This window comes from Pempheris klunzingeri, chromosome 14, assembly GCF_042242105.1.
Source record: "Pempheris klunzingeri isolate RE-2024b chromosome 14, fPemKlu1.hap1, whole genome shotgun sequence".
Lineage (NCBI taxonomy): Eukaryota > Metazoa > Chordata > Actinopteri > Acropomatiformes > Pempheridae > Pempheris > Pempheris klunzingeri.
In genome coordinates this window covers 16,902,540-16,916,646 of record NC_092025.1, presented here as the reverse complement: position 1 = coordinate 16,916,646, position 14,107 = coordinate 16,902,540, and the positions used below count along the sequence as shown (strand labels likewise).

The 14,107-nt window shown below is 40.5% G+C and overlaps 1 protein-coding gene across 2 annotated transcripts in view; it reads right to left on the bottom strand.

Moving 5' to 3' along the window:
• The window catches only part of aff4 (AF4/FMR2 family, member 4), a 28,536-nt gene extending 15,081 nt beyond the window's left edge, over nucleotides 1-13,455 (bottom strand). The window contains exon 1 of one of the 2 annotated variants that reach the window (XM_070843632.1): nucleotides 13,177-13,455. Coding sequence is in view for 1 of the 2 variants with exons in the window: in XM_070843631.1 (XP_070699732.1) it covers nucleotides 4,396-4,412 (17 nt within the window). In the remaining variant the exon portion in view is untranslated. Of the gene's footprint in view, nucleotides 1-4,395; nucleotides 4,623-13,176 lie in introns of those variants that run through there. The other variant, XM_070843631.1, reaches the window with a different exon arrangement.
• Between the last annotated feature and the right edge of the window lie 652 nt (nucleotides 13,456-14,107).

Below are 14,107 nucleotides of genomic sequence, written 5' to 3'. Positions count from 1 at the left end.
TTCTCTCTGCTTTGAGTCTGTGTTTTCGGTAAACCACAAATCGGACCATCATTAGCAAAACCCCACACATCATAAAGAGGAGGGAGCACACAGATGACCTGTGGAGAAAGTAGTCCCTAATAGGCTTAAGCTAGTCTAGACTAATTTGACGCAGCCTACTTCTACTGCAAATAATCTCCTTGTGCAGATGGTCAATGTAAATTTGCACCCCAGCAGAAACTATCAATGGCCATTTTCAATGTTGTAATACACCGAGAAGCTTATTTACTACATTTTGTATGGCTGCAAGCTCACCATGTACCTAATTAAAACAGAAGTTAGTTTTTTTAGTTGACTGTAAAAGCATTCTGGATGTCAATAACACCACGAGAAGAATATGAAGGTCTTCTATAGAAATAGCATTAAAAAAAAAAAAAGGTCAAACAAACTGTAATTATGATTAAATAATTAAAGCACTGCTAGAGAACTGACTCGTCTGATAGCTAAACACATTTCTCTGTCCTTAGTGTCCCTCTGAGCATAATGTGTGTAGTGCAAACATAAGAAAGGAGAGAGCTATTTGAGGGCAGAGACCTTGTGAGTGGATGTATGGATTCGCATCAGATAAACTGTTTCCACTACCAGAGGATATAAATGCAAAGCTGCTTTAACAAATGGTGAAATTTCACTTAAATATTCTGACTGATGCCACTTTTGTGAAAATGTGACTTGCACCTTGGTTAACAGAAAGCAACTACAGGGCTTTTTTTTAAAAAAAAAAACAAACAAACTAGAAACAAGCAAATTATCAGCCAGGCGCGCGTCACCTCCCGGTTTAAGTCGACAGCTTCAGGCCTCTGCCAATGACAACAATGATTTTAAGGCTGTTGACAGAGTGCAATTAGGCAGCAACCACTCAGTCTCCTCCTAGATAATAAACACAACACACAAGGGTGTTTTCAGTCTTTACTATGTATGACTGAAAAGATGAAGAGAAGCAGACGAGAAACTAAATTCAGAACAGGAAAACGGCTAGACAATCTGAGACTATGAGAGTTTCCTTCAACAATACATCATCTTTTATCTTAAACTGATCAGGACTATAATTTACCTGGAAACTAAATGTTGCCAGCCCTTGAGCAAAACAGTTCCATGTTTTTTTTTTTTTTACACCTTCTGATATTTGTAAGCTTATCAGTAAGTCTAAACAGAAGTTTCCCAACCAACCTCTTTATGAGGTTTCTGTCTGTTTTACATCATCAACTACACCCAACTGTGACTCATCGCTCCTAACAAGTCAATGTGACTTATGGCTGGGCTACATTACACTAAAACCCAGGAGGCGACCAAGGCCAGAACCACTGCGAGCTGTTTGAGACACACCATTAACACCAGTTTTATCAGCAGAGGTGCAAAGAAAAGAAGAAAAATTTTGTTTAGGCTATCAATCACCCAAACGACCATCAACACCCCACCGTTATCATCTCAGGACTTTATATGACTTACAATACAGCTAGAACCGGAGCTTAGACTACTCATTGTCAGAAACTAAAAAAAACTGACACTGTTAGAGTGAAAACACAGCATAAGAAACTTGCTACAACTGAGCTCACCACTGATCGCCTCGTACAGACATCAAGTGTCAACCACAGCGAACATGGTGGGAGATTTACTCCAGCCACATTCAAGTAAATTCTGCTTGATGTTTGTTATTTTGCCTACTCTACCACCCAGCTGTCAAGTACCAACTATCACTTGAAGGGCTTTGATGCTATAAATGTTGCCTGTGGTTTATGAAAAACCCAGTTTTATGCCTTAGAAATTAAGGCCTCCACATCTTCACTGGTTAGACAAATAATCGAACTGAAAAGATTATGTACCAAGGGTGCATTTAGTATGCTGGTGCTACTTTAACATGTAAATGAGCCCCGGTGGAGTGGGGCTGAATGTGTGAATGGGTTCATAGTTAGTACAGTGTTAAATGGTCAAACGCCCCAGGCACAGAATCCTTTGTATGTACTGCTTATGTCTATTCTGCCTAACTAATTGACCTGATCAGTTGGTTTTTATTAGCAGTTAGGGTTAACGCCCTGTCGTCCTGTAGCACAGCACTAAAGAAATTCATCAGACAGGAGTCTTCATTGTGTGCTGTTAAATTTCAATGATGCCGGAGCATAAATGTTCGTATTTAGGTCCATAACAGACAGCAGCATGTGTTGCTTTTCTGTCTTCGCAACATCAAAATAACTTAATTGAAAAGCTTCTCTGTCTCTTTCGATGAATCTATCGTCGTTAAAAAGAGACTAAGCATATGTTGGCTTCACGTCCTATGTTGTTTGTCAAAAGGGCACTCCAGTCCTCTTCTTGAAAGATAGAAAATCAAAGTGTGGTTTCGAATAAATAAATAAGAACACCAAGTACCCGAATTGAGTGGGGAAAATTGTGTTGGTGGCATGATGTGACTGTGTGAATATGGATCAAGTCTCTGAGCTCAGACTGTTTTTATGTTGGCCTTACATCAACTCAAACTAGGTTATATGGAGAAGCACACAAGTTCAACTCAGTTCAACAATACTTTTATATCAATGATACCAAGTTCCACCAGAACCTCAGGCCTTTCTGTGAACACTTTTTTTTTCTATTAATCAAAGCCAGTTGTTTTGCCCAAATGCAACAAATCACCTGACTTAGAGGATAAGTAAATACGAACAGATCCACAGATATACTCTGTATTTAGCATCACATCCATTTTACACTGAAGGGGGAAAACAAAGCATTCTTTACCATGCCGAAGAGTTGCTGTGCGGCTTTCTGCACGACAACTAAACTTACAAATCCATACTTAAAGTTTTATATGTTACCGAATTAAATCATGAGACAAACCCATTTAGGAAGAAACCGGTGGCTGCAAGGAGAGGAGAAAAAGTAGTTCGTGTGGTACAGATGTAAGCACGTTCAATGAAAGCCTCATGACACTGACGTTATAATTTACAATACAGGAAAAAAATATATGAAATATATTTTGGATTACATCTATCAGCCACTGACAGACTAATGTTCAAACTCCCCAGCCACTTAATAGAAGGCTAAATCCTTCACTTGTGTCTGAAACCTACCAGCCACTTTCATATTTTACAAGCATTTGGCTGGTGGCCAGAGCTCATTTCATGTGATGTCAAAAAAGAAAACGCCACCTTCACCATGACCCCCCACAAGACAATGATTATATCTATAGAAGGCAAGCTTTTATGAAAAATGAAGAATGATGAACTTCGTCTCAAACGCTCAGCGACGTGCTTTCAAGTTATTGATTCCTGAAAAACTTTGAAACCACCTGCACTTCTGTCGACAGCGCGAGTTTTTCACGCCTCAGTGCACATGTCTACTGTTTACAATATGGTGGACGGGAGTGTGGCCTAGCGTTACAAAAGAGGGACAGAAAAATGTAATCACTGAGCGAAGAGACCCTCAAGTAACGCAGAAAGTCTGTCGAACATGACAGAATAACTACAACAGCATGGTGCAAGGGGGTGTCCCCAGTCACAGTGCTAGATGCCACACAGCATCTCAAACTTGCTTTCAAGTTGAATATCTAATTTTCTAAGCCAAGTATTGGGAAATGTCCTTTATCAGTTTAAGGGACCTGATTGAGCATGTTGTTTATTTCTTTCTGAGGATGATTAAGTCTGTGGACAGTACAACCAAAAGTCAATAACTAGAAATTGAGCTGCTCTTTACTTGGGGCCTTCTGGAAGACCATGCAATAGTGCCTTGTCCTAGTTTGGGAAACACCCAGGACAAGCTGACTTTTATTTAAATTTTACGCATTTGAAGAGCAACTGTTAGAGACATAGATCATAAATGAGCCCTGGTTTGAATATTTGTCCAAGCCTGCGTTCAAGGCCCAGGCCCTACGGGGCTGATCAGCTGCCAACTTACTAGAGGCAGGAAATGTAGAAGGTCTCAAAACAAAGAAAAAGCACGCCTAAGCAACTTATGCTTCAATACATTAGCTTAAATGTCATTTATTATCAAAAGTGTAATGGCAAGCTAGGTTTATTGTAATCAGTCAACAGTGTGCCAGACTGAAAAGGTCAAAGTCTGCAGAGTTAAAAAGTCAGTTCACTCTGTACCCAAATTAATCAGCTCGTGTGTTTCTTTCCAACTCATAACAGAGCAGCCCCGGCCACGTCTTCAACACACTCATTTTTCTAAAAAACAAAAAGGGAAGAACTAATGGTCACCTGAGCACCATGAATACAGGTCTGGGCTTCTGTGACACAGCCATTATCTTAGGCCATCCAGAAACAATTTAGTATGGCTTGAACAACAGAGTGAAAATGAAGCCAAGGGCTTTATTCTTCCCAGACACCAAGAGAAATGAGTAAAGCAGCCAACTAGCCGTGCATTTCTTACCCTGACTGTGAGGCCATGGCCCCAACCACTGAAACATTGGAAGGAGGAGGGAGGAGGGTTCAGAGGATCTCCCAGGGATTCAGAAGTATTCTCGTCATGACTTGTCAGCCTAAATTTCTACGCCAGCCTCCTCTAGTGAAGACAAACTGGCTCTTTTTCTTAATGTATCTGTGTGCGTCCAGCTGGAAGAGTGTAACCACAGTTTCTTTACTCGACTCGAAGGTACAGTGTATTTCCTTGGAGTGGAGACAAATCTGACTTAGGGAGGGGAGGTGACTGCTCGTTCTCGGGAGATACCACGTCGGCAAACAGCAGGGGTAGTCACATGCTTGGTGAAGTCCGGGAGAGCCGCAGCTTTTGTTGTCTCTTGTGTAGTGGTTTGAGGTCAAAGCATGTGTGGAGAACGAGTGGGGTGAAAAGAGGCAGGGGGGTGGATAAGTACGAGGGTGAGTGCGTTAGGTGTGTGCATTTTAAAGGAGAGAGAAAGATGGGACATGGGAGAGTGGTACGTCTCCTGTCAACAGGACTGCCAGATAGCCCTGGTGGTGCCTCTGCTCTTAAATGTTAACAGCACTGTGGGCCAATTTTAATCTTCAGCTATGAAGGAAAAACTGCCCAGCAAGGAGCAGAGGAGTCTTTTAATCACAGCAAATTAAGCATATGAATTATCTAAAAGGAGGCACTTACATGGGCACAATGGCTCAACATGACAACAAAGCATATTGATGATGAGGCATTTGAAAAGACTGCTGTAGCAGCTAAGTATTAAATCAAAGAAGACAGACAACTTGAAATTGGAGGGGGGGAAATTGTCTTAACACTATTTATTACACCTTCAAACTTAAAATTAAGGTGATAAAATAAAAGGTGGTTTAAAACCAGAGGGTTTACACTAAAGAAACAAATCATCTTGGTATAAACCAGCCTTACATCTAGATTAATTTACAAAAAAAAAAAAAGTCAATTAGGGAGAAGTCTGCAGGGGAGGAGCAGAGCCTTGAGGGAGGACTGAGAGGGGAACAAAATCTCACCTCTCTCCGAGAGTGGAACGCTCCACCTCGTCCCATAAAAGGAGATGTTATTTTACACCACAGGACCTCTCCTCCGTGTGATGTCACTGCCCTCAGCACGGCCCGGCCAATCAGGGCCCATCTTTCCGTCAACAACCTCCCTCCCTCCCCCCACTATGCCAGGAGCACAGGGCCGAGCACCCGTGCAGCCTGTTAAAGGGACAGCTCACAGATTTCCGGCGTACAGGTTGTAACCAACGGGAAACGCTTTCATCAGCCACATATGGCGATGATGACACATGCTGGCAAATGTGTTATCATGAAATGTCGTAAAAGGTTTTTATGTCACGCACAAACTGGCGACTATTTCACTTGTGGTATCTCTCTGTCAGTTTCCTGTCATGGTTGGAGTTTGTTTTAAGATTTAATCACCTCTAAAGAACATTTTGGCCTGGCTCATTGATATATTACAGATAACTATCAGAGCTGGTGTGCAGAACCAGATCCTTTGGCAGGGGCCCTTTGACTCTTTTCAAAGTTTAGATTTAGAGCTAAACATCTTTTACACTTTGCCTGAAATCTCTAAACATAAAACCTACTTTGTTAAATATTTGTAGCTATTTCTATTTACAATCTGTTCCGCATTGTACGTTTACTACTGCTACTTCTTATATAAAACATCCTCCACAAAGGGCTCCCTCCTCTGGTGCTCTTCCTGACATTTCTCCCTTTTTGTCTCCCATTTTGTGGAGTTCTTCCTTTTCCAAATAAAACACTCTTAAGAACTGCAAGTGGTTGTTGTTAAAGCTGTCGAGGTAAGAGTTGCCATTTGGGATTCGGGGCTATACAATTAAAACAATCTTTTTGCTGTAAGGTAACTTGTATATACTATACTTATCCAAGTGCCTAACATCCTTAAAACCTCTTCTGAAAACACATTTTTTTTAAATCATTTCTTTTAATCATGTTTTTCTCTTCAATATCTTGGTCTTAGGGTTTTGTCTCTCCTGCGCTTTTTAGGAATTATGAATGTGTTTCCTTTCATTTGATAACTTATTTTATGACGGCACTTAAAACATTGATTTTTATTTCAACAATGCCACTTTGTGGAACAGGAATTTTACTACTTAATTTTATAAACTTTATGCTATGCTGGTTAATTATGGTGCCATTTACTTGATAAAGTAAAGTGGGCAAAAGAAAAACAGTCTTTTAAAAAGTCTGGACATAAAATGATAAAGTCCCCTCAAAAAAAAAAAAAAATCCCTTTGACTCACTTGTCAGTTTGACTCACAATCACTTTATTGTGACATTTTGAAACGCATAGCTTGCCTTTAGACATAGTCATTAGTGGAAACTTTATGGTTGCACAGAACTGTGAAGGAGCTCTGCGTCTTTATGATCCAGGCTGATGTTTTTGGAAATTCTGTACCGTTTTTAATAATTCAAACTAAACACTTAATCTGAAACACAGCCCTTTTCTAATCTCTCTCCGTTAAGGCTCATACTCGCACCGAGTAGTGTGTTCTTTTCAGCATACCATTAATGCATGCCATTTACGTTTATAAATAGAAGCAGACTACTATCCTTGATTTAGTTAATCAATAATAAAGCTCATTAGAATATGTAGCTGAGCACCTACAGAACCATCTGATACCATTAAAGTGTAATCTAAAAAACTCTGAGCCAACTTTGATGACCAGACCAGTTTTGCATCAACAGCGCTGAGGCACACAGAGTCAGTGTGCTGTTAATCTGGAAATAGGCTGCAACTAAAATTGTTAGTTGTTTGGTCCACAAAATGTCACAGTTTCCCAAGGCCCAATGTTAAGAAAAATCAGAAAATATTCACATTTGAAAAGCTAGAAACTGAGAATTTTTACTTTTTTTCTTTAAAAACAAATGCCCAAAACACTTGATCGACTATCAAAATAGTTAGACAAATATACAATTCATCTACTAATTGTCGCAGCTCTAAACTGGAATGTTACGAAATGAATACAGCCTCATGTTTAGCCAATAATGTTTATACAACCTCAAAACTGCCTTATGTTAGAGGCAGTTCCCTGCATGTCATCCAAAGTTTATAAGGAGTATTTGATTCATAATAGATGTGAACAACAAGTTCTCAGTAATGGGCACAGATGGGCGGCCAGTGCCACCTCCCCTGGTGCTTTTGAAGCAAACCTGCTGACAACAGGCATTCCAGAGGGAGTGTCCATTTAAATGCTGCAAACCTGCCTCATATAAGCAGCTGTTTGAGGACGAGTGCTGTCAAAACCACATGCAGCTCGGACTGTGGACTAGAACCGTGTGAGAAATTGCCGAAAAAGAAAAAAAAAAAAAAAAGGCTTTCTGAAAATGCTGGGTTTTAGATCAAATAACTTTCCTCAGGAAACAGAAATGGTGATATACAGTGGATCTTGTGCAAGTACAAAAACATATTCCTGTATCCGTGCGGCATTCTCTCACTCATACAACAATAGGAGTAATGAATAAGCCTAATTTTCTGTGCGTCGTTTGTGTATTTAGCTGATGGTGTGTGGGGAAGACGATGCCAAAATTAGGATGAAATCTGAGTATTCATACTTCTTTACTTCCTGCTTCAGTAAAAAAAAAACTTCAATATTTCTATGTGGCTTCAGATTAGCTCCAATTAACACATCAAAACCAGCCTCTAAATCTTGATTGGCGTGTTCTCTAAACAACTGCTTATATCCTTTCATTCAGGCAGGTTTGAAGCATTTGAACTGGCTCGCTGCCTGGAATGCCTCCACTCAGCAGGCGTGCATTATCTGAATCAGGGGGAGCTGGTAGCATTTACCAATCAGGGCCCGGCGCTGTGACCATCCCGCATTTTAGAGACTAATTAACAACACTTCAATTTAGGAGCATTTTTGCATTTGTCATCCAGCAAACCAATTTACTGAGAGGGGAGAGGTGCTGTTCTCAAAAGGCACAGAGCTATGATGCTTATGTCTAAATGTGGTTTGAAAACTGCACTACAGGCCTCTACGACAACTTCACGCCAAGACTGAAAAAGAGAAGAAAACTCTCAACAGCAACTTTGACAAGCTTTCAGGCCGACAAGAGCATTTACCAAGTGATGTGTAATAAGATGTTACACTGAGTTTTGCATTAATTACTTTTCCTTTACTGAACTGTACTTAGGGTGTCTCTCAAAACAGAGTAATAATCCGTCATAAAATAACCAGCGTAGATTTCTATAAGCTTGTGTGGATTTTGAATTGAACAATAATATCAGATGAGCTCAGGAAGAAAATGCTCTCACTCGCAGCGTTTTGACACAAATAGCAAGATGTTCGGGGTGCTTTTTCCTGACACATTGTTAGTGGAACATGACACACAACCCTCAATTATCTTGGCGCTGTCTCCAAAGGACCTGCGTCATTCAAGCTCTTCGCTGTGCTCACCATGCTCGTCAAAAAGGCTTTTACTTTTTTCGCATGACCCTCCACCCCTCCTCGCCCGAGTATTAACTGTGGTAAGATTTTTAACAATTTACAATCGCTCCCTTTGGGCTTTGACTCCGTATTGATTCAATATATTACAGTTTATGATGCAACTATGGTTTAAACTCAGCATGTTCAGTGCACTTAGATTAAGTGGGCTTTTATAATGTTAGAGCGCGCCATCCATCTAAAATTGTGACAACGTTTACCAATGTCCTGTGAAAATGTATTCAATGAGCGGTGAAATCCTCCAGACGTGATGAGTAAAAACCAGCCTTAAAAGTATTTGTGCAATCTCAGACATCACCTCTAATAAAGCCTTTGAGCACAAAACTATCGTTGGGCCATTAGATTAATGACAAACATGTGAACGTGTGAGTGATAATTAATCTGGATTATGCTGCAAAATGGCCCAAGTAAGCCGTTTGAATTAAGCTTTCGTATTCTTGCACATGTATTTTATATGTTTTTAGTAGTTAACTGCTGAAATCGCTGTACATCCCTAAGCCGAACACGAAAGACTCACTATAAAGCCCATCTTGGCTTAAGCAAACAGATCAATGCTAAACTTTGTTATGGCAGGCATCCTTTTAGTCTGAGGCTTGAACGCCCACCTGCATGAAACACCCCACTTGATAGGCAATTACTTTCTGAAAAGCATGAATTAACCGTTCCTTCATCAGAGTAACGTCACCGTCAAGAAACTTCAATAACACAGACGAAACATGTACGTAAGCAATTAAAAATACTGCACCGATGTGGAGTCGGTCCTATTTATCAGGTGTGATAACGTGTTAAAAATAGTTTTCCAGTCACACATCTTGTTACTCTGAGAGCAGCCTGTGCTTAATTTGACACTGGAATATCAGCCTGCCCACAAATAGAAACATGCTAACCTATAGCTTACTATTCTGAACCTCTAAATAAACCTTTGCATGCCACTGAGCAGGCGCATTAATACATGCTGTGGCCGAGTGTGAACCGGAATGAAGAGACCAGTTGATGAAAAATTAAACGGCGTGATTCATAAACTGGGGTCTTTGCCATGCAGGCTCCTGTGCGTGCTCTGCATAAGAAGCTGAAATTAGCACTATTGCTTTCTTTTGAATCGCTTATTACAAAAGTTTTATCTATATACCACATAAATCAATACTTCTGCTTCTCGTTTTACTCTTCTGGATCCATCTCAGCATCTGGCATTTTTACAGTTTAAGCTACCAATCCATTTGTTATTGCCTGGCAAAGCACTTCCCCTGCTCTGAAAAATGTTATGCCAATGAATTTCATTGTGGAATTATTGCTGCAATAGATAATGACTGATGTTGTAATTTCCAGGCCAATATTATAGAGCAATATCTCGCAGCACGGATGTATGCCAGATCTGTGAAACGAAATGGCCTTAATGAGCTTCACCTCCACCAGACTGTATAGCCACATGAGTGCTTAACTCTCATCCTAGAGAACAAAAGCGGAAGAACAGATGCATGAGGTCAGGACACAGTGAGTAGCATATTTTTCTGCTGTGTGCGCACCAGTACAGAGGGATAAAAAAAGAGCTGCTGATGTCTGATTAGATTTGGGCTAATTAAACTGGCAGACTCTGGAAGTGCCTTCAAACAACTTACATTCGACAAGCTACTCTTTGTTGAGGAAATAAGATTTTATTACAAACTTACAGGCCTTAGCCGAGGACACAATTAGGACTTACTTTGGATAGGGTAGCATCTGTATAATAAAAAAAAAAATCATCATCATGATTCCTTTTCAACTTCCCTTATCGAACCCATTTCAATTCAATGAAAGGGAGCTGAAGACGAAGGTGATAAGAGGATAAAGGACTACTTAGTTTTAGATAGCAGCATTCCTTGTTGTTGCTGAACAGCCTAAAACTAGGTATTGCTCATTTTCCAAACATCCAGCCTGGAAAACCACACTGTACTATTACCACAAATGTACAATGGATGTGTCAGAGCCAAAGAAAACACACACACACGCTCCCCTGTCTGGAAAACAAGTCACCACAACATCTCAACAGAACATGTTGCCTTTGCTTGGCTACAGAGGAAACAGTTACACAAAAGTCACAGAGCAATACCTAAACAGGAAGTGAAGAGGATTTCACACTGAGCTGCGTCACAGGGAGCCCAAGAAGACAGAAAAAGCCTTTATCTGCAATAACACACTGACCATGTTATACGGCCTGCATTAGCCCGAGTATGACTTTTATCATGAGCGAGAAAACAGTATCCCGATGGGGTTGTTTAGGTTGGCTGCTAGAAAGAACAGTTTTATCACTGTTCCCTACAGTCATCTAATCTGCTTAAGGTTCTCTGAGGTGCGTCTGTACTAAACCTAACCCAAACCCACCACAACACGCAGTCATCTCGGAGTCACATGCTTTCATCTCGTCTCATCATTCAACATCTTCACTTAAAGGAAACATGATGAGCTATTGCTTTAACATTTAAATAACATGTTGTAGCTGAAACGTCTCCTTTTTTCACTCAATATAAAAAGTATCATTAGCTGTTAAAGTCATTATGACATTGATTCATGGTCACATCACCCCAGCCTCAAGCACAGCCTGATTAATCACTGAAACATTAACATCAGCCTCCCTCCAGTATTTCGATTCAAGTTTCTGACATATTGCTATCATGCAAGTCTGGCAAAGACATTAAGCTTGTTTTACTGCTACACGTGGGAGTAGATTTACATTGCATCCATCAAACAGTTTGATTGCCCTCTTGTCACAAAAAACAAACAAACTGAGAGGCATACTGTAGTTCATATATGCTCTCATTATGCAAGTTGAAATACTCTACATGTTTTACAGCTATTGTTGCTGCTTACTCAGACTGAGCTCATGTCCATTAGTGTTGTCGGAAAATCACTTTTTCTTGGCAATTTTGTTGTTTTTTTTTTTTACACAGTAATGCCTTAATCTGGTAAGTACTGCGGACAGTGTCACCATCTAAAAGAGTCGGGGGGATGTTTTCTGTCTTAATCTAACATGAAAGCAGCAGCATCCCTCCTTTATGTGCACATCAAACACTTTGCGCTCACGGTGTACTTCTTCAGACAGCTGCGCCTTCGACTCAAACAGCCTAAACATCGATCCATTACCCGATTACAGATGTTGTGCCGGTTCACAGCTACCTGCCATAAAAAAAGGAGTTCATGACCTCAGGCCTCCCCCACTGTTATGTGTCAACCAAAATAAAGTTGATAGCTCTGTCCCGTGTCTGTATGAGCCAAGTGTGCCCTGCTAGATAGGCACATGTATCAGTGATATTCTTAACTCAGAGTTACTCTGGACTTATGATGTATTTTCTGGCCCTTCCCCCAACTGTGGCACTTAAAATGGCTTCCTAGAAAACCATATCAGCTGTCCTTTTGCAAGTCCAAAGCTAGATACATTAGATTATTCTCCTGCCTTCCTCCTAATTTTGATATATTATGATTTTGGTTTTAACACAGCTAGGAGTGGCATTGAGAGTAATTTGATATGGTAAATGCATGCTATGGTGTGCGGAGGACACAGGGAAAACAAACCAAAAGTTTTTGCATGTCACTGTGAGAGAGCAGACGGCTGTTTTGGGCCTAGGATTAGTTAAATTGTGCTGTTTGTGGTCAATGAATTGCAAGCAACTTCAGTAATTGTTGCTCGAATTTGTATTGTCCAGCTCCAAGAGTTAAATTCACCAAGCTGAATTGGGGATCAGTTATTTGCTCGACAGCCAAACTGTGTGAGCAGCCTCTGATCATTTGCACAAACATAATTTGGAAATAATTACCTCCGTGTCGATACTATAAATTAGTAATAGTGAGCAAACTTAACTCATGTCAACCTAAACAGAAAAAAAAAACACAAACATCAGACGTCATGACCTGTTAGCCAACGTTACACGAACGAAAACATGATCACTATCTCTACAATGTCTGCCTTAGTTTTCGAGGACGGAGAGCCACCGCACGAATAGACCTAACATTTAGCGTCACCACTGTTTCAACAATCAACACTTGCCATCACCAAAAACCGAAAGTAGCCACAAGGTCTACCCATTTAGCAAGAAGCTAACACGCTACCTTCAGGACTACCTGCATCTTCGCTTTAGCATAATGTTAGCTAGCCGATTCAGCTAGTAGCGTTTGGAGGCTAGGCTAGCGGCTAGCTAGCTATGAAACCATTGAACTTTTCTACGGAAATCTAATTTAACATTCACTCCAAATGTCAGATACCTACTAAGTACAGCTAATCGTCAAATAACATAAATTGTGATATCCGGCATCCTTACCTCTTGTCTTCTTTTTAGGCCCAAACCATTCTAGCTATTGGAAAGCTCTTTTCTCTTTGTCTTTTCCACTTCCAGTTACACGCAAAATGGACTCAGCAAAACGCTTTAACAGCTAAAATACTAAAACCAAATGGATGGTCTCCATCTTTTGCTTAAACCGCGACTGCACATCGAGTGGAAAACCAAATAAAATCATTTTGTCTCCCGTTCATTTTGTTACTCCTGGACAGAAGTGACTGATAGGTAAGGCTGCTAGCTAAGTTAAGTAGCCAGCAGGTACCTCAGACAGGACTGGATGCATGGATGGCAGCAAGCGGCGCTGCCTTCACTTGCTGTCGGAAATGCTCCAACCCAACCAAGTAGCCCTGTAAATACAACAGGGAAGTAAGTTTTTTTCTGAACGTGACGGAAGTAACTCATTTTATAGAGCACTACAAACCATGGACATAAATAAATTGAAAGTTGAAACCACAAGATGTACCTTCGATGAGGTGTGTACTACTTGAGAGGAATACACAGCGGACATACTGTCAGCACACCGATACGGTTAAGTCGAAGTGCAGTGAAGCATTTAAATGTTCACTGGGCAGTTTCACGGTAACAGCCCGGCCATTTATTAATGATGGTGGCAATTCCCACATGTGTGAATGCAGCATGAATGTGACGCACAGGTTGCTCAGACTTGACGTTCAGGACGGATAATATTGTTTCCTAACTGGTGATTGATATCGAAACTTAAATATAAAACTGGACCAAAATTTTGACTAATAGTTAAATTAAAAATCTACAGCAGATTCAGTTATATATCTGCTAATGATCTTCCACACATTAATGGTAAACCTGCACTTTCATAGAGGTTCTGCAAGCAGTTAAGAACCTGCACAGAGACAGCAGAAACCCTCATTCTGTGGAGTCCAGGCACCCTTATCAC